The 23,944-nt window shown below is 45.6% G+C and overlaps 1 protein-coding gene across 1 annotated transcript in view; it reads left to right on the plus strand.

Annotated features, from left to right (window-relative positions):
• Window positions 1–23,944, plus strand: part of LOC311226605 (uncharacterized protein) — a gene marked incomplete at its 3' end in the record, with an annotated part of 187,140 nt that overhangs the window by 97,676 nt on the left and 65,520 nt on the right. Inside the window, exons 5-7 of the mRNA XM_084312024.1 lie at window positions 94–227; window positions 11,533–11,609; window positions 12,933–13,182. Of these exons, the coding sequence (XP_084168150.1) occupies window positions 94–227; window positions 11,533–11,609; window positions 12,933–13,182 (461 nt within the window). The remainder of the gene's footprint in view (window positions 1–93; window positions 228–11,532; window positions 11,610–12,932; window positions 13,183–23,944) is intronic.

The following is a 23,944-nucleotide window of genomic DNA, read 5'->3' on the forward strand; positions in this document are numbered from 1 at the left end:
TGTTTACGCTTAATCTTTACAACACAAATCTGAACAGACTCCTGTAACCTTAGCTCTCTGTCTGTCTGTCTGTGTGCGTGTGTGTGTGTGTAGGTGTGGGGGCAGCCAGCCTAGCCAACCTGACGTTCATGGTCGGGGGGCCAGAGGAGGAGTACCAGGCGGTCCAGGAACTGCTCACCTGCATGGGAGCCAACGTTGTCTACTGCGGCCCGGTCGGCAACGGACAGGTGAGGAATACACTCACTCACTCACACACTAAGTTATATATATATATATATATATATATATATACTGTATTAGGGGTGTAACGGTACACAAAAACCACAGTTCGGTACATACCTCGGTTTTGAAGTCACGGTTCGGTACAGGTTTTCGGTACAGTGAGGGAAAGTTTGGCTTTCCATGTTCCACTCAGGGGTGATGTAGTGTGCAGTAACTAATTGTACTTGTATGGCTGTCAACGAATGTTCTATATTGAAATTAATAATCGAGTTTTGAATTCAATTCTGCATTCAATTCTGCACGTGCGTTCGTTAGTGGTTCACGTACCGTTGTATTCGTTCGGTACACAGCCGTACTGAACCTTAGGTCCAGTACTGAAACGGGTCGGTACGGATACGTGTACCTTTACACCCGTATACTGTATATATTATCTAGATATATTTTTTTTGCATGCAGAATTGAACTCAAAACTCCAAATTCGCCCCTTCCCAAAATATATATTTGTAACACGGCAGGGTCATTACTGAAAATGTCCATCATTTTCTTGTTCGCCAAATAACACACACAGTGACACCCACCCCCACAGCAACTTTCTTCGGCGGGACTTTCACTCACAGCTGATCCGAGATTTTTTTTTAAAACGCACAACATACTTTTGCTTAGCTCCTCTCCAGTCGAGCTGCTGCGGTGTTTAAATCCTCTGCCATTGTTGTGTAACATGTCTTCTCTTCTATAGAGTCTTCTTTCTCTGCTTCACGTGAAGTCAAATCTACTCTAGAAGTGAAACTGAAAAAGCATACACCGGTGGGGGGCGGTGGCCATAGGCACCGCCAGCGTTGCATCAGAATGGCTTCTTCTCTTATTCTGCATTTGTGACATGATGCCTGGTGCAGCATGCAACGCTGCCTCTGTGATGTTTACACGTTTATAAAAATTATTTAAAATGTTTATTAGCAACACCAAGCTTTCAAACCATCACGTATCTCTGTCCGAAACCCGTGTGCAACTGTGAGTACCTTTGAAATTTCTCTGTGATAATTGTACAACGAACGGTTCGGGCAGAACCAGTCCTTCATGGTAAACCTGGGTTGGTTTGCTACGGACTGGGAAGTGACTGTGGATTCACTCGGTGCATCACAGTCACGAAAGGGGCTATGGAGGCCTGAACACAGAATGACACCGGTATCGCTGACTGCGTGGCAAGCCTAGGTGGAACTAAAGTATAACGTAATAAAAGATAATTATATTTAATAACAATTATTATAATAATTAAGATTTAATATCACTCTGTACCTTTAGAAATAAAGGTAATTTATAGGCCTGATATTCTATATTCCAGATGGCAAAATTCTGTACTGTATCTACAAAAAACCCTGTAAATCATCTACCCTTTATTAATTTGCTTAGATTTTTTGTACACTTGATCTCAAGAAGGTGCTGAATCTTTCACTTTTGGTCAATGTTAGCATGGTGTTATTCACCGTCATAGTAATAAGCATAGTAACAGACACAATATCTCTGACACTGGGAATACATTCCCTGATGTCGATAGATGTCCCTAGATACCAAGAACATGCAAATGGACCTTGTAGAAGTGGAGCAATCTTCCATTTACTTGGGTATGTATTTTAGAGCGAATTTTCTGAAAATATGTCCAGGGCTTAACAGGTTAATGTGTACGACCAAATTAATTAATATGCAGGCGCCTGGTGTCCCTGTGTGCTCTCGCTGCACAGCAGTATCTCTGCCTCGCTGCTTGATTGGCTGCTGAGCACAGCAGAGGCGGGACCTGCAGACCAAGGCTGCGCGAGTTCATCCAAACGGATCAAATCATAATTCTGCACACTAAACTCGCTATAATAATAATAATAATAATAATAATTCATTGTATTTGTAAAGCGCTTCTCAGGAACCCGAAGTCGCTGACATTAGGTGGGAAAACAGAGAAACAAAAGGAACATAAGACCACGGGGAAACGGGGAGAACAGCATGATACACAGAAAACATAAGGCCCCAGTAACAAAGATCACAACAGGTTGGAGGGGGGGGGGGGGGGGGGGGGGGTTAAGGTTGGGGAAGGTTGAAGGCTAGGGCCAACAGGTGGGTTTGGAGGCGGGATTTGAAGGTGGAAAGTGTGGGGGAGTCTCTGATGGTCTGAGGGAGGGAGTTCCAGAGTCGAGGTGCAGTGGGTGAGAAGGCCCGATCACCAACGTTTTTGAGCTTGGATGACGGGACAGTGAGGGAGGCAGTGGAGGAGGACCGGAGGGAGGAAGGAAGATAAGGTAAGGGAGAAGGAGATCAGTCAGGTAGCGGGATGCCAAGCTATGGAGGGCTTTGAAGGTGGGCAGTGGTGTTTTGAAGTTGAGCGGCGGCTGAGTTTTGGACTATCTGCAGTTTATGGAGGTGCGGGAGGTGATGCCAGTGAGGAGGGAGTTACAATAGTCGAGGCGGGAGGAGATGAAGGCGTGTATGAGGGATTCAGCGGCAGGGGGGGGAGAGGCAGTGACTGATTTTGGCAATGTTGCGGAGGTGGAAGTAAGAGGTTTTAACAATGGAGCGGACATGGGGGTCAAATGAGAGGGTGGGGTCAAGAATGACACCAAGGTTGCAGACTAGGGGGGAAGGGGTGATGATGGTAGGTCTTTTAATGTGCGTGGGGAAAGGTTGTACATGTTCTATCAGGCAGTGGTGGCAAGTGTGCTCCTCTACGCCGCTGTCTGTTGGGGTGGTAATACCACGGCCAGGGATGCCAGGCGGCTGGATAAGCTGGTGAAGAAGGCTGGCTCAGTGGTGGGGAGGAGACTGGACCCACTGGGGACCGTGGTGGAGAGCCGCACGCAGAGCAAGCTGCTGGCCATCATGGGCAATACCAACCATACATTACATTACATTTACATTTAGTCATTTAGCTGACGCTTTTATCCAAAGCGACTTACAAGTTCTGTACGACAAGCCATCAGGAAGGGCACAACTCTATCAGCTGAGCAACAATGTTCATCAAAGTGTTGAGTGCTACAGTGTAGGTTAGTTTATTAGGACAAGTGCATGACAGTACGGTTAGTTAGGGTTAGATTTTTTTATTGTTTTTTTTTTTTTTTTTTAATTCAGATAATGGTTGAAGAAGTGCGTCTTTAGTCGACGGCGAAAGATTGGACGTGATTCGGCTGTCCTAACTGGGGTGGGTAGTTCATTCCACCATTGTGGGGCAAGGACTGAGAATAGGCGACTTCTCTTTGATGACCCTCCCGGAGCTTGGATAGGAGTAGGTCTGAGGCGGCCAGAAGATGCAGAGCGTAGGGGTCTTGAGGGTGTGTAGTTAGAGACCATTGACCGGAGGTAGGCGGGAGCGGTTCCCTTTGCCGCACGGTATGCTAGGTCGAGGGCCTTGAAGCGGATTCGTGCAGCAATGGGGAGCCAGTGCAGGTCCCTAAGAAGTGGGGTGACATGGGCCGACTTCGGTAGGTTTGAGATCAGGCGGGCCGCTGCGTTCTGAATGAGTTGAAGAGGCTTAGTGGCAGTGGCCGGGAGGCCAGCGAGCAGTGCATTGCAGTAGTCGAGGCGGGAGATGACTGTTGATTGGACGAGGAGTTGGGTGGCTTCTTTTGTCAGGAAGGGGCGTATCCTTCTGACGTTGCTCAGGAGGAATCGGCAGGTTCTGGTCGTCGCTGCGATGTGAGCAGAGAAGTTCAACTGGTCGTCGAGGACAACACCAAGGTTCTTGGCGGTCGGGGACGCAGTCACAGCTGTATTCTCGACTGTGATTGAAAGGTCGGTTAGGGGGGAGGATTTGGCCGGCAGGTGGAGCAATTCTGTTTTGCTTAGGTTCAGTTTGAGGTGGTTGGACGTCATCCAGGCTGAGATGTCGGACAGACAGGCCGAGATCCGCTCAGAGACGTGGATATCTGAGGGAGGGAAGGAGAGGAAGAGTTGAGTATCGTCGGCATAACAATGGTAGGAGAAGCCATGAGACGTGATAATGTTACCCAGTGATTTAGTGTAGAGGGAGAAGAGAAGGGGTCCTAAAACCGAGCCCTGGGGGACACCCGTCCGCAGGGGGCGGGTGGCCGACAGGGTCCCTCTCCATGACACTTGGTAGGAGCGGTCATTGAGGTATGATGACAGCCATGTCAGCGCAGAGCCAGCCACTCCCATTCCTGCGAGGGCCGCAAGGAGGATCTGGTGGTTGACTGTGTCGAAGGCTGCAGATAGATCTAGGAGAATCAGGACAGAGGAGAGGCCTTTCGCTTTTGCTAAGTGAAGTGCCTCTGTGACCGCAATGAGGGCTGTCTCTGTGGAGTGACCAGTCCTGAAGCCTGACTGATTAGGGTCTAGGAGGTCATTCTGTAAGAGATAAGCAGTAAGTTGGTTGGATACAGCACGTTCAAGTGTTTTAGAAAGGAAGGAGAGAAGAGAGACAGGACGGTAGTTGCCTATGACGGTAGGGTTCAGGGTTGGTTTTTTTATGAGCGGCGTGACTCTGGCTTGTTTTAGGGAGGTGGGGACCACCCCCGAGTTGAGTGAGGAGTTGATGGTTGCAGTTAGGAATGGGAGGATGTCTGGTGCTATGGTCTGGAGGAGTGGGGAGGGTAGCTGGTCCAGCTGGCAAGTAGTCGGACGGTTTGACGTTACCAGTGTCAGGGTCTCTGCTTCTGTAATGGGAGAGAAAGATGACAGAGTGAAGGATGAGGTTCTCGATTCAGCATTTGGAATGGGTGGGGGTTGGGAGAAGGAGCTGCGGATGTTCTCCACTTTTTCCTCAAAGAAGATCGCAAAGTCTTCGGCAGAGAAAGATGAGGGAGGGGGGGGTGGGGGGGGAGTGAGGAGGGAGGACATGGTAGCATGCAGTTTGCGAAGATTCTTGGCAGAGGCCTCGATCCTATGGTGGAAGAAAGAAGCTTTGGCATTAGTGATGGTTTTGGAGAATGTTAACAAGAGGTTGTGATATGTGTCGATGTCAGCAGTGAGGCGTGACTTTCTATACTTCCTTTCAGCTGCTCTCAGGACCTGTCTTTGTTCTCTCACTGGATCTGTCAGCCATGGACTGGGTGGGGAACGGCGGGCAGGTTTCTCAACGAGGGGACAGAGCTTGTCGAAGGAGGTTGCAAGGGCTGAAAGGAGGGTGGAGGTTGCCATCTCTGTGGAGAGAGCAGAGAAGGTGTCACTCAAAGGTAGAGCGGATAGTATGTCAGAGGAGAGGGTGGAGGGGGATAGGGAGGGCAGGTTGCGTCTGAGTGAGACTGTTTGAGTTGGGGTGAAGACCTTTCGGTTAAGCATGAGAGTTAGTGAGAAGGATATGAAGGAATGGTCAGATACATGTAGGGGAGTTACCGTGGTGTTAATGATGCTGGAGTTACGGGAAAATATGAGATCCAAGGAGTTGCCTGCTTTGTGGGTGGGAGGCATGGCAGTGGGAGTCAGGTCAAACGATTGTAGGAGGGAGACTACTATGACTGACTGAGATGAGTCAGGCAGGTTGAAGTCGCCCAGTAGAAGGAGAGGGGTACCATCTTCCGGTAAGGAGCTAAGAAGCATGTCCAGCTCATCTGTGAAGTGATCGAGTGTACCTGGAGGGCGGTAGAGTGTAACAATGGTGAGATTGAAAGGATTAGAGACAGATACTGCATGATATTCGAGAGAGGAGAGTGACAGTTCTGGGAGTGGTGTTACGTTTGTAGCCCATGAAGGAGATGTCATGAGGGCAGTGCCTCCACCCCGTCTGGAAGGTCGAGGTGTGTGAGTGAAGTTATAGTTTGTAGATAATGCTGCAGGTGTTGATGAGTTATTGGGGGTTATCCAGGTCTCAGTTAGAGCCAGGAGCTGCAGATTTAGACTATGGGCGTAGGCAGTAATGAAGTCAGCTTTCTTGACTGCTGATTGACAATTCCATAAGCCTCCCCGTACTGTGACAGGTGTATTAGTGGCTGTAGGAGGGTAGGAGAGATTAGCCGGGTTGCTAGCAAACTGGCGTGGATGGGTAGAGTCAGTTCTGGAGGAGCAGATTGTGGATATAGGTATGAGACACATATGAGACACCCTCTCCACCACACCCTGGTGAGGCAGAGCAGCAGTCACAGCGGACGGCTCATCTCCCTGCACTCACGGACTGAGCGGCACAGACGGTCCTTTGTCCCCACAGCCATCAGACTGTACAACAGCGTAATATAGTGCGGGGGACCTTGACCTCTGACCTGTTCCCCACACACCTGTTTTTACACCTGTTTTTACACACTTGTTTTATACACCTGCTTTTATCTCATCACGCTCTTATTGATATTGATAGATATGATTTAATTGAATTTTATCATGTGCTTATTTTTAATTCATGATGCAGACATAACGTGAAACAACTGAATGAGAACTGTCGATGTCTGTATACTGTGTGAGCTGCGAGATACCCTGAATTTCCCCAAGGGGATTAATAAAGTATCTATCTATCTATCTATCTAGAATCATTGATGGACAGTGTGATGGGTCCGGATCTACTGAGGGTGGTTTTGGTGCCGATGATGAAGAGTTCCGTCTTGTCACTGTTTAATTTGAGGAGGTTATGAGTCATCCAGGTTTGAAGTTCGGTGATGCAGGACTCAATGTGACTGAGGGGTGGGTTGTGAGGGGATTGTGTGCTGATGTATATTTGGGTCGTCAGCGTAGCAGTGGAAGTCGAGGTTGTATTTGCGAATGATGTGACCAAGGGGGAGAATGTAGCAGATGAAGAGTAGGGGGCCGAGGACTGAGCCTTGGGGGACCCCCTGTGTGACTGGGGAGGGGGAGGAGGTGTGGCCGGAGAGGGAGATGAATTGATGTCTGTCAGTGAGATAGGAGGAAAACCAGCCGAGTGCTGTGCCCTCAACACCCAGTTGGTGCAGCCTTTGGAGGAGGATGGAGTGACACACTGTGTCAAAGGCTGCACTGAGATGGAGTAGGATCAGGATGTTGACGGCACCAGAGTCAGCGGAGATGAGGAGGTCGTTGATGACTTTTACCAGTGCAGTTTCGGTGCTGTGAGCTGGACGGAAGCCAGACTGACGGGGTTCATAGAGGGTGTTGGACTGGAGATGGGAGTGGAGTCGGGAGGCAGCAATGCGCTCGAGTGTTTTAGAGAAGAAAGGGAGATTTGAGACAGGACGGTGTCCGCTTCCATTCATTGTGCTAAGCTAGGCTAACGTGCAGCCAGATAGCTTTCTACTGAACGCACAGAGAGGAAACTGGTATCTATCTTCTTGTCTCTCTCTGGAGTGGCGTGTTCTTTTGTCGGAGTGTTCTTTGAAATTTAATAATCAGAATTGTAGACCTTAAAAAGTGTTAAGACGGTCTTAAATGTGATTATGATGGGTCTTAAAAATGTATTTGATTCGGAAGTTACTTCTATGTTGCGATAACATCTCTGTATCTTGTTTAAATGTATTTAGGGGAAATGTCCAGGCTGCAAAGTAATCAGTCTGGTAATAGCCCATCAGTTCCCCCCAGTATGGCCGTGAAATAGCTATTACATTTTATTCAAAGTGGTATTAAAATAATAGTTGTCTTAAAAAATGTCTTATATTGAACTGGGTTGAAACCTGCAGGAACCATGCAGTAATTGTTTTGAGATTGCTTGTGATTATGAGAAAGCGTGGGGCTGGTGGGGTTTATAAGTGGTTCTCAAACTTTTTACACCAAGTACCACCTGAGAACGTAGCTGGCTCTCCAAGTACCACCATATGACGACGTTAAAATACAGTCTATTCAGCTATGCACTAGAACTAGCAAACTCTTCCACACAACTCATACAATGCAAGGGGCATTGAGAACATAATAACTAACATTCTCACATAGCAAGCGAGAAAATTAAGAACAACTGTATTTCAGCAAATGTACTTAATTCTCTCTCTCCTCTCTCTCTCTCTCTCTCTCTCTCTCTCTCTCTCACACACACACAGCAAGCAATTGTCCTTCATTCTCTCTCTCGCAGGCAGGCAGGCAGGCAGGCAGGCAGGCAGGCAGGCAGGCAGGCAGGCAGGCAGGCAGGCAGGCAGGCAGGCAGGCAGGCAGGCAGGCAGGCAGGCAGGCAGGCAGGCAGGCAGGCAGGCAGGCAGGCAGGCAGGCAGGCAGGCAGGCAGGCAGGCAGGCAGGCAGGCAGGCAGGCAGGCAGGCAGGCAGGCAGGCAGGCAGGCAGGCAGGCAGGCAGGCAGGCAGGCAGGCAGGCAGGCAGGCAGGCAGGCAGGCAGGCAGGCAGGCAGGCAGGCAGGCAGGCAGGCAGGCAGGCAGGCAGGCAGGCAGGCAGGCAGGCAGGCAGGCAGGCAGGCAGGCAGGCAGGCAGGCAGGCAGGCAGGCAGGCAGGCAGGCAGGCAGGCAGGCAGGCAGGCAGGCAGGCAGGCAGGCAGGCAGGCAGGCAGGCAGGCAGGCAGGCAGGCAGGCAGGCAGGCAGGCAGGCAGGCAGGCAGGCAGGCAGGCAGGCAGGCAGGCCACTTTCTAAGTGGGGGTCCCCCACCAGGAATTATTTTGTTACAAAGACTTAATTTCCTGCATTCTGGTGCAGGATTTTATTTTTTATTTTTACCCTTTAAATTCCAGTGTTTGTGATGGGCATCACAAATTCTTGAAAAAAAATAAAATAAAAACATATTCAATACATTATCGAATTGTAACTCTTTAAATGCCAGTTTGTGTGATGGCATCACAAATTATTGTAAAAAAAACAACACAAAAAGTAAAATATTTTCAATATATCAAATGCAAAGTACATTTTTCTGGGGGGATTATTACAGGCTAGGCATGTGTCAATGATTAGCAACAACACAGATTTTGATGGATTTTTTGTAATGTCAGATTTAACAACAACTCTTTTCAGAAAAGTGGGAGTATTTCATTTTTTATCTGACATTACAAAAAACCTAAAAATAAATGGTTATGATCAGGACTGAAGTTGAATAAAAGATGTATGACTGTTTAGACTGCATTACTCTCTGTCACAGTGATCTCCTGGTTGTTCCCCACTTAGGTTATCTAACTATCGTGCCACCACAACTAGAAACACTGGCCTGGCCGCCTGAATACTTTAGACAACAAATGTTTGTTTCCTCGTCTCTGATTGACCAGGTCATTTCTGGTCATGTGACATGTACGCCCAATCGTGGGACCGCAAGTGTCTGCACTGGTTAAGCTTAGGCGCTCTTTCGTAGTTGGTTAAGGTTAGAGTTTGTCTTAGAGCATGGCGATAGAACGCCAGGTAGTTTGCAGGCTGTTGGACCCTGAAATAAGCGCAGAACTTGCTGTCCCACGATTGGCGCACATGTCACATGACCTGGCCAATCAGAGCGCAAAACTCGCACGCGGAAACAAACATTTGTTGTCGAAAGTATTCACGCGGCCTGGCCTGCTTCTAAGTTCAGTGGCCTGACTGCACTTTTTTTTTTTTTTTATTATTATTATTTTTTTTATTAAATTTTTTCAAGTACCACCAGCAGTACCACCAAGTACCACTAGTGGTACGCGTACCACAGTTTGAGAACCACTGAGTAGAGGATTCTGATGACATACAAGTTTGAATTATTCTCTCAGACACAAACTTCTCCTGACAGACACATACTGTACATACACAAACTCACACAAACTCACACATGCGCGCGTGTGCACACCAGGGTGTAAAAAGTACCCAGAAATTATACTTAAGTGAAAGTATGGGTACCGTCTCAAAATCTTACTCAAGTAAAAGTCAGTGTATCTGGCTAAAAACACACTTGAGTAAAAGTCAAAAAGTTTCTACTTTTAAATGTTTTAATTTGATATGAAATTATTCTTCTGATAGCAGGTGTTTAATCAAAGATCCCCGCTTTCTAGTCTTGCACAAGGACCAATCAGCATGGGTATGGCAGCGTTTCCGTTATTACCGGTATTTGACCGGCAAAATCTGTTGAAGTCCGACATATTTAATCTCTCCGGTCATAATGTCCGGTGAAAATAATTCCCTCTAAGCACAATTAGATTATTTGAATTGTATTAAAATAGGCAAAAATTAAATAGCCTATGCGATGAACGAAACAATCATTACATTTGTTTCATCGTTGCTTCACCAAGCAGCCGGTCTAATAATGACATCGCTGTTGTCAGCGCGAGCTGGCTGCTGCTAGATTGGCGAGAAGCATCCATCTGCAGACCCACAGAACCCGCCAGCTTTGCCGGCAAGGTGCAGTACTCCAATTCAGCCATTGGCAATTCAGCTGTTGGGTGGGGGGCGCTGCTGAGCGGTCCCCAGACCGGACCTAAAAACACCGCTGCTCTGTGGGTCTGCAGCTCCATGCTTCACGTAAATCTAGCAGCAGCCAGCTCGCGCTGACAACAGCGATGTCATTATTAGACCGGCTGCTTGGTGAAGCAACGATGAAACAAATGTAATGATTGTTTCGTTCATCGCATAGGCTATTTAATTTTAGCCTATTTTAATACAATTCAAATAATCAAATTGTGCTTAGAGGGAATTATTTTCACAGGACATTATGACCAGCACCAAGTCGTTGGGAGGTGGAGTCATCACGCAAACCCATGATAATGTTGCCGTCTCTCTCTGCCAAATTTCTCAGTTCTTCGCTTGATATAATTAATACAAATGTCCAATATAACGGAATTCGTTAGCTCATAAAAATGTGATTATAACAGACTGCTGTTTATTAATGTCGGGCAGACTGCCCACCGACACCTCAAGTCGGCAGCAGCACGAAGTCTCGAGGGACTTATTTTATTTGGAATATATTAATGACTGTATATACGCAAAAGTAGCCTAGTTTTAAGTTAAAATATTATAAATGCCTTGATGATGTCATTCTTTATATAGGCATATCAATTGTTTTTAAGCTCAATAAACTCTGACCGGAATTTATCCCATTTGTCCGGTAGATTGAAATCTACCGGACACTCAGACCTGCAAAAAAAAATTCTAACGGAAACCCTGTGGGTTCATTTTCCATTGCTGGGGATTTGATTGTCTGTTTTTAAATAAAGTGCGGCCGCAGGATTAATAATGTTAACATTAGTTCGGCCAGAGAAACAAATATACTAATTAAAATGGTTGGACCTGCAAGATTTGTACTTTGTACTTTGCAGGTCTGCATTTTAAATGTAAGGAGTAAAAAGTGTGTTTTTTTTCTCTGAAATGTAATTGAGTAAAAGTACAAGTATACAAACCTAATAATACTCAAGTAAAGTACAAATACCCCAAAACAGTACTTAAGTATTGTAAAAGAAGTAGAATTGATTGATTGACACCCCTGCTGCACACACACACACACACATGCACACGCACACAGTAACGCTGCCTCTCTCTCCCCCTTCCAGGCAGCTAAGATCTGTAACAACATGCTGTTGGCCATTGGGATGATAGGGACCGCAGAGACCATGAACCTGGGTATCAGGTACTGATCCACTTCTCTCTACAAACATATTGCAGGCTTACGTTTGGTTCACCGGGCTTCAGAATATTTTTTTCATTTTCTGATGACATAAGATACAAAAAAAGAATTATATGTATAGTAAATATGTTTTGTAAACTGATTACAGACAAATCCCTCTCTCCCTGAAACACCATTGTGCACTTTTAAAGGATAATTTCCCCAGATTTTTCCCCACCATATCTCTATGTATTCATCATAGTATGACATGCTTGTATACACTTTTCCTCTCTTCAGTACTCTCCGTTTGGGCTCTATTCACCAGCCCAAACCTCCTCTCTTCAGTACTCTCCGTTTGGGCTCTATTCACTAGCCCAAACCTGTTCCTCTCTTCAGTACTCTCCGTTTGGGCTCTATTCACCAGCCCAAACCTGTTCCTCTCTTCAGTACTCTCCGTCTGGGCTCTATTCACCAGCCCAAACCTTTTCCTCTCTTCAGTACTCTCCGTCTGGGCTCTATTCACCAGCCCAAACCTTTTCCTCTCTTCAGTACTCTCCGTCTGGGCTCTATTCACCAGCCCAAACCTTTTCCTCTCTTCAGTACTCTCCGTCTGGGCTCTATTCACCAGCCCAAACCTTTTCCTCTCTTCAGTACTCTCCGTCTGGGCTCTATTCACCAGCCCAAACCTTTTCCTCTCTTCAGTACTCTCCGTCTGGGCTCTATTCACCAGCCCAAACCTTTTCCTCTCTTCAGTACTCTCCGTCTGGGCTCTATTCACCAGCCCAAACCTTTTCCTCTCTTCAGTACTCTCCGTCTGGGCTCTATTCACCAGCCCAAACCTTTTCCTCTCTTCAGTACTCTCCGTTTGGGCTCTATTCACTAGCCCAAACCTTTTCCTCTCTTCAGTACTCTCCGTCTGGGCTCTATTCACCAGCCCAAACCTTTTCCTCTCTTCAGTACTCTCCGTCTGGGCTCTATTCACCAGCCCAAACCTTTTCCTCTCTTCAGTACTCTCCGTCTGGGCTCTATTCACCAGCCCAAACCTTTTCCTCTCTTCAGTACTCTCCGTTTGGGCTCTGTTCACCAGCCCAAACCTCCTCTCTTCAGTACTCTCCGTCTGGGCTCTATTCACCAGCCCAAACCTCCTCTCTTCAGTACTCTCCGTCTGGGCTCTATTCACTAGCCCAAACCTCCTCTCTTCAGTACTCTCCGTCTGGGCTCTATTCACCAGCCCAAACCTCCTCTCTTCAGTACTCTCCGTCTGGGCTCTATTCACCAGCCCAAACCTCCTCTCTTCAGTACTCTCCGTGTGGGCTCTATTCACCAGCCCAAACCTCCTCTCTTCAGTACTCTCCGTGTGGGCTCTATTCACCAGCCCAAACCTCCTCTCTTCAGTACTCTCCGTGTGGGCTCTATTCACCAGCCCAAACCTCCTCTCTTCAGTACTCTCCGTGTGGGCTCTATTCACCAGCCCAAACCTCCTCTCTTCAGTACTCTCCGTGTGGGCTCTATTCACCAGCCCAAACCTCCTCTCTTCAGTACTCTCCGTGTGGGCTCTATTCACCAGCCCAAACCCGGCCTACACCTGATGACTAGGGTTGGGCATCGTTTGGATTTGAACGATTCCGATTCTCCATTTCGATTCCTGTTCTAAACGATTCTCGGTTCCGATTCTTTGAGGTGCAGGTCTAAACCGGTCACAGTTTATTTAGCAGGATTTTTTTTTTTTTTTTTTTTTTCATACTATTCACATTGTCAGTTGACTTGATACAGTTTAATTTGGTTGCTGTACTGTAACTAGGGTATTCAATTAACAAAGTTAATTATATATACATTTTTTTTTAATATTTTTTTTTTATAAAGAATCGAAATGCAAACATGTTCCAGAACCGGAAGTTAGGAACCGGTTCCTATTAGAACCGGTTCTCGGTGCCCAACCCTACTGATGACGGTCACATAATTGCTCGATTATGGCAAAAATATAATCACGATTATTTTTGGCCAATATTGTGATCCAGATTATTTAACATGATTACTCATTGACTTTGGAAACATCATGCATAAGAAAATGTTCTTATGTACCTCAGTTGCTATTGCATGTACATATGTGTTTTATTACATGTATATACTGTACATACGTACCAACTATTCGCCTGTTTTATTCTCCACCCATCGATCATCCATAGCAACACTATTTTATCACTTGGCATCCAAGTTGGGGGATCCCCCTTTGAACGGCCCATCTGTGGCGCTTTTTTCCTATTGCTAGGTTTTTAGTGTCTCATATTTGGATTTTATGGTGGATTTTTGTTCTTGATTTATTGTGATGTTTCTTCTTGACGTTTAAAGAAGACTTGTACAGCCCATGGGGGCATTACCTTGTGATTTCAGGCTTTACAAAAAAAAAAATTTTGATTGTATGCATTCGTTGGAAGTCAAAATCGTAATAGAAAATAAAATGTGATGAATCGCCCAGCACTACAGGCAGCAGCACCTGACACTACAGTGTTAGTTTTCCTGCTTCCAATCAGAAACACCAGTCTTGAGTATCTTGAATAATAATGGGATATTGGTGTTGCATGTAAATGTGTTGTCATGTGTAGGAGTACAGGGCTGAATATTTAAGTACCTTTTTTTTTCAGATTTTACTCCCATCCCACTGTTAGTCGTTATGCCAATTCCCAACCCCCTTCCTGGTTGTTGCGCACTTTCCCCTACTGTTGGTCCGAGAGGCCGGAGACTGTCACATGTTTTCCTCCGACGCCTCCAGTTATTGCCTCCAGTTATCGATTACGCATGCGCATAAGCCGCGACAAGCCGCTTCAATGACAGAGCTCTCATATTTGCCAATGCATAAACTATATCTTAAATTATGGCTATGTGTCTAATATGGCCGTCGCTTATCAATTGACAGAGCTCTCATATTTGCGAATGCAACAGCGTTCACCCTGATGTAAACAAAACAAGTCATTGATAAGCGACGGCCATATTAGACACATAGCCATGAGAGCTCTGTCATTGAAGCGGCTTGTCGCGGCTCATGCGCATGCGCGGGCGTAAGCGATAACTGGCGGCGATAAGGGGGGCGTGCTAGCGTAGGGTCACGTGGGCTTAGTGGCCAATCAGAGGAACCCGGAAACCGAACAGCGTTGTAGAAGGCATAGACGCAGCCTGGCCGCGCAGATTCTCACCGGGAGAGTGTAACGTGTGGAAGGTCGCACTACCTCTCTCCAGATCCTACCCTTGCTGAGCAGGCGCCCCGACCGAACTGTAGGGGACGCTGTCCACAACACCCAGGACCCACCCACGGCTCCCCTCCCCCTAACTCAGCCAAACGAGTTAGTATAGCGATCAGCCCGAGCCAAGGCAATGCTGACTCTCCGGGAGTCGAGACCGCAGCCTCTTGCATTGGTGACAAGCACAATCTCCGCTACGCCACCTGACCGCCCCTTTTAAGTACCTTTTAATCGTGCATAGATGTGAAGCATTGTTCCATGGATTCAACTGGTCTTTTAGACTCTGTGAGCTGCCACTGAGGGCTGAGCGAGTGAGTGAGTGAGTTTTAAACTTTGAAAAGTTTCAAGTTTTGTTTTATTTGTCACGTATAAGGTACATGTACATTACAGTGAAATGCTTGGTTCTGTATGAGCCTCCTGAGATTGTGCTTCATACAGTAAAATGAATAAAGATACTATACAAATTGCGGCTAGGTGGCGCAGTGGGCAAGGCGCTCGCCACCAATGCAGGAGTACCGGAGGGGACACATGATGCATGGCTTCGTCCACATTGCAGCCGGCTTGTGGGAGGCATGGTCTAACAACGTTCGAGACAGGGGAGGGTAGAATTGGACAATACGAAATTAGGGAAGGGAGAAAAATAGAAAAATGGGGAGAAAAAGTAGATAAAAAAAAAGATACTATACAAAAAAGTACTAAAGTACAAAATGCTAACTTTTTTTAAATGCAAAAGAAAAATTCAAAAATGAAGTAGGACATATAGATTCCAAAAAGGACATTCTAAAGATTCTAAACTCAAGACCTTAAAAATGATAAGCTAAAAGAATCACAATATGATATTTAGTTCATAATACACCAGGAGTGAGAGACACCACTTGGACCTGCATCAGTGACCAGGGCTGAACCCGACTGCTTCCAAGATTATCACTGCCATGGTGTTCACATTCAAATACTTGTTTTTACTCCCAAAATGTGTCTACATCGGCATAAAGATAGCTTATATAAATAATAATCCAACATACATTTTTAGAATCGGTTGTTCTCCGACAAGGATATTATTAAGTCATGAGAACTAGAACCACTAGGGGCGACAGAGGCTCGGTAGGTATAGAGCAGTCGTCTGGTCATCCGGAGATTCCCCTGAATTGCTCCTGATGAGCAGGTTGGCTCCCTGCATGGTCGCCTCCGCCGTCGGTGTGTGAACGGGTAAAATGTGAGGAACAAATTGTAAAGCGCTTTGGATAAAAGCTGCTATATAAATGCTGCCATTTACCATTTTACCATTATGAGAACTTTCAGAAAGCTCTCGTTTACCTGCCGCATTGAAACTGTGTGCAGGAAGAAGGAAGCTTTGATTATTCGCTACTGAAGCTTCGAAGCCCATCGGGGACACATTAACAGCAGTAGCAATTAACTACTTGAATACAGGTTTTATGTGTGTGTTTGTGTGGGGTGGCTTGTGCGACGGTGCGTGTGTCTCTGGGTTTTAGTGAGGGGCGGACGGGTCAGTGCAACCCCATCTCAGGCCTGTCATTGGTTGAGGGTGATTGATGGGGTGGGTGGGATCTCTTATTTACATCAGCTGATTGAGCTCTCACCAGTGCCCTGTCACAACCCTGCCACTCAACGCTGTCTACGGGAACTACAGGTCCCATCATTCATCACTCCTCTCCCTGGCTCCCAGCCATTTGGACAAGGACGCGGGGAATGATGGGAGGTGAAGTTTTTACAATCCTGGGCCAAGCTTGAACGGTAATGATGGGATACAAGAAGAGTTGTCCAGATTATTATTGTTGTTGTCATTCATACGCCAGAATATGTACATTAGCTAGGGTTGAGTACCGTTCACATTTGAACCGATACCGGTACATCAATACTAGGGATGCTCGATATTGGCTTTTTTACCGATACCGATATTCCGATATTGTCCAACTCTTAATTTCCGATACCGATACCGATATCAACCGATACCGATATATGCAGGGTTTCCCCCCAAAAAAACTGAATAATTTCAGGTAACTAATAATTTCACTGGATGCATTCAAAAGGCTTTCTAAATGTAAGCATTATCTGTGCAAAATATGATCATTAAAAAGTTTAAATTAACATTACATATCTCTTGTTATTGAATTAAACCAACATGCATACTTTTGACAATAAATAAAATAAGAATTGGTTCTTACTTGCTTGCCTGGGTAAATAAAGGTTAAATAAATGTAAAAAAAAAAAAAAAATGTTATTATTTTTTTATTTATTTTTTTACCGATACCGATATTTTCCGATATCACATTTTACTGCCGATATCGGCCGATAATATCGGTCGGCCGATAATATCGGACATCCCTAATCGATACCCAACGGTACCCTTTTCGGTACTTTAGTCTCTTAAAATGTAATCTACCTACCTCAGTTGTAAAAAAATGAGTCCAAACATCAAATTATTTATTATCATTATTATTTATTTAGAACAATTTGTTAATATATATATATATATATATATAATATTGCAGCGAGTGTTGTCTAAACTAAACTATAAACATTGACATCATCGGACAAAAAAATATATTTAAAACAAATGATAATTTATTACCGAAATGTGGCACCGGTGGATCACACGTGAATCGGTACTCTGTAGTACCGACGTGATTCGGTCGATACCCTTAAAACTAGTACCGGATTCGGTACCCATCCCTAACGTTGGCACAACAATATAAAAAATATATACAAATACATCAGTATGTTTTATCATCTTTGATACAAATGTTTTATTTTTTCTTGTGAAATTATTAATAAACAACAGTCTTCCATCAGGTGAAATAACCGGAAAAATCTTTATTTTGTGTCAATGTTCACCATTCTGCCTACGCTTAACTATATAGACCTGTTCGCCGCATACGTCAGACTGTACATGCATCACCGGAGCAGATAGGAACGTAATCCTGGTCAGAACAACTGGGCAAACTACAATATACTTATTTGCATTTGTTAGCCATGCTAGCGATCTAAACAATCAATCCATGCCAAAGCTAGATATGTAAAAGGTGAAAGACTCACACTCACAGCCATGCTGCTGATTTGGCAAAATGACATCCAGCCGTTTTCGTTTGAAACTACTTTTAGTTAGGGGAGTGTCATGGTTTCTCCACAGAGCCCTGTTATACTTTTAGTCAGGGGAGTGTCATGGTTTCTCCACAGAGCCCTGTTATACTGTTAGTCAGGGGAGTGCCATGGTTTCTCCATTAGAGCCAGAGCTTGCGCAGGTCCGGGGCAACTTAGTCACGTGACTCAGTTGCAGGCATGCGTTGTTCATGGGACGGGGTAGCACGGTGTGCCACCCCATGATAAGTACTCGCTATTTGCATATCAATAGCGCCGGTCGTCAGGTGTGTTAAATACGTTCTCAGACACATTCACACCTAACTTGTTGTGAAGACGTGTTACATTCCATTCGTAGAGGCAATTAGGCACCGTCTTTAGTCTGTGCCCAAGCGAGGGGACATTAAATGCGCATTCGCGGGAGTGCGCGCACGCGCCGGGAGCGCGCGTGCACGTGGTGCGTGTCACCCCATATGATTTCAATAACGCACCACTGCTCAGTTGGTATTGCTGATTGGCTCGAACACGGTATGTTTGTATACAGCGAACGGGTCTATAGGGGCTTTGTGAACAGGAGTCCCTCTATTTTATGAACCAAAAAGGTTGAGAACTGGTGGTCAACTGTAACGTGGCTCATCATAATATTCCTAATTTAGCCATAGAATCATCTCTCCTACTATCCGTCTCTGTTGGGAGGCTCATCATAATGAAATGCATGACAACGGGACGAGTGATATTAGTATCATAACCCAACTTGTCATTTTCCTTTGACAATTCTCAAATATTTCTTTTTTTACTTCATCATACATTTAGAAAATCTAATTTATTTGTCAAGCCCGAATTCACAAGGCAATGTCCCCATGGGCTGTGTGCAAGTCTTCTTTAAACAAGTTAAGAAGAAACATCACAATAAATCAATAACAAAATCCACCATAAAATCCAAATATGCAACACTCCCAGACATTCCCCAGTGAAGGTAAGGGGAAAAAAGCACCACAGGCGATGTGATGGAGAGAAACCTCAGAAGGGCCGTTCAAGGGGGGATCCCCCAACTTGGATGGCGGTGATAATATAGTGTTGCTATGGATGGAGGATAAAACAGGCAAATAGTTGGTATGTATGTACATATACGTGTAATAAAACACATATATGTACATGCAATAGCAACTGAGGTACAGTAACAAGAAAAACAAATTAAATAGCATAGGGAAACGAGCGCTGGTATGAAAGTAAAATAAAGGCTAAATGTCGGCTCGGAGCTCAAAACATCAGTGTCATATCCCATTTGGATGAATGTATGCGTGTAAACGGCGATTCAACAATAAAAAATGTAAATAAAAAAATCCCACCATACGATGAAACACATAGAGGATCAGTATTGATACAGACTAGTCTTTCTGCAGGTTTGTGTGTGTGTGTGTGTGTGTGTGCGCGTGTGTGTCTCCACACAGTGCAGCTGTATTAGTGTAGCTGATTTATCCGCTGAGACGGAGGAGTGAAAATTGGCGCGAGCAGCGGGACGTAAATCTCCTGCTAGTCTCTGAAATATGGAGGCATTAAGAGAGGAGCACAGATTTACACTGAGACACACTGAACACACACACTGTCACACACACGCTGTCGCACGCACACACACGCTGTCACACACACACGCTGTCGCACGCACACACACTGTCACACACACACGCTGTCGCATGCACACACTGTCACACACACACACACATTGTCACACACACACTGTCACACACACACAGACACACACACGCTGTCACACACACACACGCTGTCACACACACACACACACTGACATGCACTCGTCGCACACACATACACACACCGACATGCACAGCCACACACACAAATACACTGACATGCACACACACACTGACATACACACACTGACATACACACACACACCGATACACGCACACACACACACACACACACACACACACACACACACACACACACACACACACACACACACACACACACACACACAATCACACAATGAACCACTGAAGGCAGCATTTCTAGCTAAAATAACAACCTAAAACAACCACTCAGACAGATGCATATGGCCATAATCTACTGACACTACTATACTACTAAAGATTATAATTAAGAAGAAATAGCCCAGTTGAGCATTACATTATTAGCTACCATGTGTGTGTCGGGACATACCTTGTTGAATGTTGGAGATGTTCATATTGTTGTGAGAATGACTTGGGCCCAAATCTGATCTTGTCTTGTGTGGTGTGGTGTGTTTGGAACTGAGCGAGCGCGTGTGCATGTGTAATGAGTTTGCGTTTGTGAGTGTGTATGTGTATGTGTATTTATGCTGTGTGTGTGTGTGTGTGTGTGTGTGTGTGTGTGTGTGTGTGTGTGTGTGTGTGTGTGTGTGTGTGTGTGTGTGTGTGTGTGTGTGTGTGCGTGTGTGCGTGTGTGTGCGTGTGTGTGCATGCGCGCATGTGTGTGTGAATTAGAATTATCGTTATAACATACAGTATGATATCATAGGAGGATGAATTAGCTTTGATTAATTAATTAGCTGTGTGTTTCCGGAGCCAGGAACCCTGTGTGTCATCTACTGCCCAGTCTGTACATGTGTTTTCTCTTGGCTGTGTGTCATCTACTGCCCAGTCTGTACATGTGTTTTCTCTTGGCTGTGTGTCATCTACTGCCCAGGTCTGTACATGTGTTTTCTCTTGGCTGTGTGTCATCTACTGCCCAGTCTGTACATGTGTTTTCTCTTGGCTGTGTGCGCGGCCCGGCAGGAATGACATACTTCATTTAAAATACAACACAAGGAAGAGGTGCTGGGAAATAAATAATAAAAATTAAGATTTTGATAACAAAAAAAACGTAACAAACATGTTCCACAGATCGAAGAATGTTGTATACAATTGTTAAAAGTATACATACTATGTACAATAATTTTATTTAATTCTTTTTTATTCTATTTATTTTTGGGCTTTCTGTATATTTTTCACCCATCCAATTTAGTCGTTATGCCAATTCCCTTCCTGGTCGTTGCGCGCATTGCCCCACTGTCGGCCTGGGGAGGGTGTTGAACTACTACATGCCTCCTCCGATACATGTGGTGTCAGCCAGCCGCTTCTTTTCACCTGACAGCGAGGAGTCTCACTGGGGGAACGTAACGCGTGCGCGCGGAGGTTCACGCTATTTCCCCCAGATCCCCCTCCCTGCTGAACAGGCGCCCCGACCGACCAGTAGGAGTCGCTGTTTACAACGACCAGAACACATACCCCACCGGCTTCCCACCCGCTAACACTGCCAATTGTGTTGGTAGGGACGACTGACCAAGCCGGAGGTACCGCTGACAAGCTGGATTCGATCCAGAGTCTCTGCGGTGGTAGGCGAGTGCTTAGTCCACTGCGCTACCCAGCCGCGCCTAATATGTACAACTTTAATGAATTACAGGGGGTTCCCAGAAAGATGAGAGTACTGAATTACAGGGGTTCCCAGAAAGATGAGGAGTACTGAATTACAGGGGGTTCCCAGAAAGATGAGGAGTACTGAATTACAGGGGGTTCCCAGAAAGATGAGGAGTACTGAATTACAGGGGGTTCCCAGAAAGATGAGGAGTAGTGAATTACAGGGGGTGTAATTTAAAGTTTGCCTAATGTCACAATGTATACAAGTTACTATTCTGATCATAGCATTTATATAGCACTTCTATCCAAAAGCGCTTTACAGCTCATGCACTCACATATTATTCACACACTAACGGCGTAGGTGGCTGCACAGTGGTTACTGGTTAGCACTGCTGCCTCACAGCAAGAAGGTCCTGGGTTCGAACCCCAGCAGGGGGCCTTTTTCTGTGTGGAGTTTGCATTAATCAACTGAAGATGTTGATTAATGTGCACTGTCCCTGGGTAAAAAATGAATAATAACCAAGGAGACCATGCAAGGTCACAACCTGCTCATCAGGAGCAGTTGGGGGTTAAGTGCCTTGCTCAAGGACACGTCGACACGCTGCCCGGAGGAGCGGGACTGTTGTGAGCCACCGTCGACCACGGTATCACCAACTACAGAACCATGGACTGAATCATATCTAACAATAACATGTCTTCTCAGATGGGGGTCTGTCCAAAAGCGCTTTACAATTTGTTCCTCACATTTGACCCACTCACTCACAGACCGACAGCAGAGGCGACCACGCTGCACGGGAGGAGCGGGAATTGAACCGGGAACCTCCGGATAACCAGACGACTGCTCTACCTACCGAGCCACTGTCGCCCCTCTACAGTATTGCCATTTTGGAATTATGGCCTGAATCATATAACAAGTTAACAACAGTGATAGACCTTGTGTGGTTCGCATTCACGGCTCACATCTCCCTTCTCGTTGCACTTCTTCCTCTCGAGTCTCGTTGCCTTTATTGTTCACGCTGCTGTCTGAATCATAACTCGTCACACAGACGGTCTGGATCATAACTCCGTCACACAGACCGTCTGAATCATAACTCGTCACACAGACGGTCTGGATCATAACTCCGTCACACAGACCGTCTGAATCATAACTCAGTCACACAGACGGTCTGGATCATAACTCAGTCACACAGACCGTCTGAATCATAACTCAGTCACACAGACGGTCTGAATCATAACTCCGTCACACAGACCGTCTGAATCATAACTCAGTCACACAGACGGTCTGGATCATAACTCAGTCACACAGACCGTCTGAATCATAACTCAGTCACACAGACGGTCTGAATCATAACTCCGTCACACAGACCGTCTGAATCATAACTCAGTCACACAGGCCGTCTGAATCATAACTCAGTCACACAGGCCGTCTGAATCATAACTCGGTCACACAGACCGTCTGAATCATAACTCAGTCACACAGGCCGTCTGAATCATAACTCCGTCACACAGACCGTCTGAATCATAACTCAGTCACACAGACCGTCTGAATCATAACTCGGTCACACAGACCGTCTGAATCATAACTCGGTCACACAGACCGTCTGAATCATAACTCAGTCACACAGGCCGTCTGAATCATAACTCAGTCAGACGGTCTGAATCATAACTCAGTCACACAGACCGTCTGAATCATAACTCCGTCACACAGACCGTCTGAATCATAACTCAGTCAGACGGTCTGAATCATAACTCAGTCACACAGACCGTCTGAATCATAACTCGGTCACACAGACCGTCTGAATCATAACTCGGTCACACAGACCGTCTGAATCATAACTCAGACAGACGGTCTGAATCATAACTCACACAGACGGTCTGAATCATAACTCAGACAGACGGTCTGAATCATAACTCACACAGACCGTCTGAATCATACCATAACATATAATGTATGTAAAGTTTCACTTGAAAAGGGACGCCTTTGTTAGAGCGATGCTCTGTTGTATGTTAGAACTTTGTAAAGAAACTCAAAGTATTAAGAGCGATACACTGCTCTGTTGTTATATCTTTTTTATTGAACAATTTTATCACACTTTTTACTGTCCGTTCTATTTGCTTATTTTTAGCCTATTTGAAACTGAATCAAACCGCACTTTTTTACTCTATCTAATCTATTCTATTTTATTATTTGTATTGTTGAAGAACTGCGATTTACCTTACCTTGCTACCTCTCTATCTTTTTGTATTACATTTTTTATGCTCGCTTATGCCTGTATTTTTGTGAAGCACTTTGAACGGCAACTTCTGTATGAAAAGTGCCAAACAAATAAAGTTATTATCATAACTCCGTCACACAGACAGCATGTGGGACTCACTCCAGCAGGGCTCCCCCGTGGGAACAGTCAGGACGACTTATGCTGATTACGCTCCAAGCGAAGGAGACAAGCGATCAATCCTTACTAACACATTCTTCTTTCTCTCACTCCTAGTAATCAATGAGCACAACTTCCCGCAGCCTCCCGATCGTTTGCCCCGGTCCCCGTCGCCATGGAAACGGAGGCTGCGACACATTTAGCCAATGCTGATGTTTATTTATTGCCAGCTCACAGTGTTGTGGCCCCGTGTCTAT

Source organism: Notolepis coatsorum (assembly GCF_963971535.1).
Source record: "Notolepis coatsorum genome assembly, chromosome: 4".
In the NCBI taxonomy this organism is placed as follows: domain Eukaryota; kingdom Metazoa; phylum Chordata; class Actinopteri; order Aulopiformes; family Paralepididae; genus Notolepis; species Notolepis coatsorum.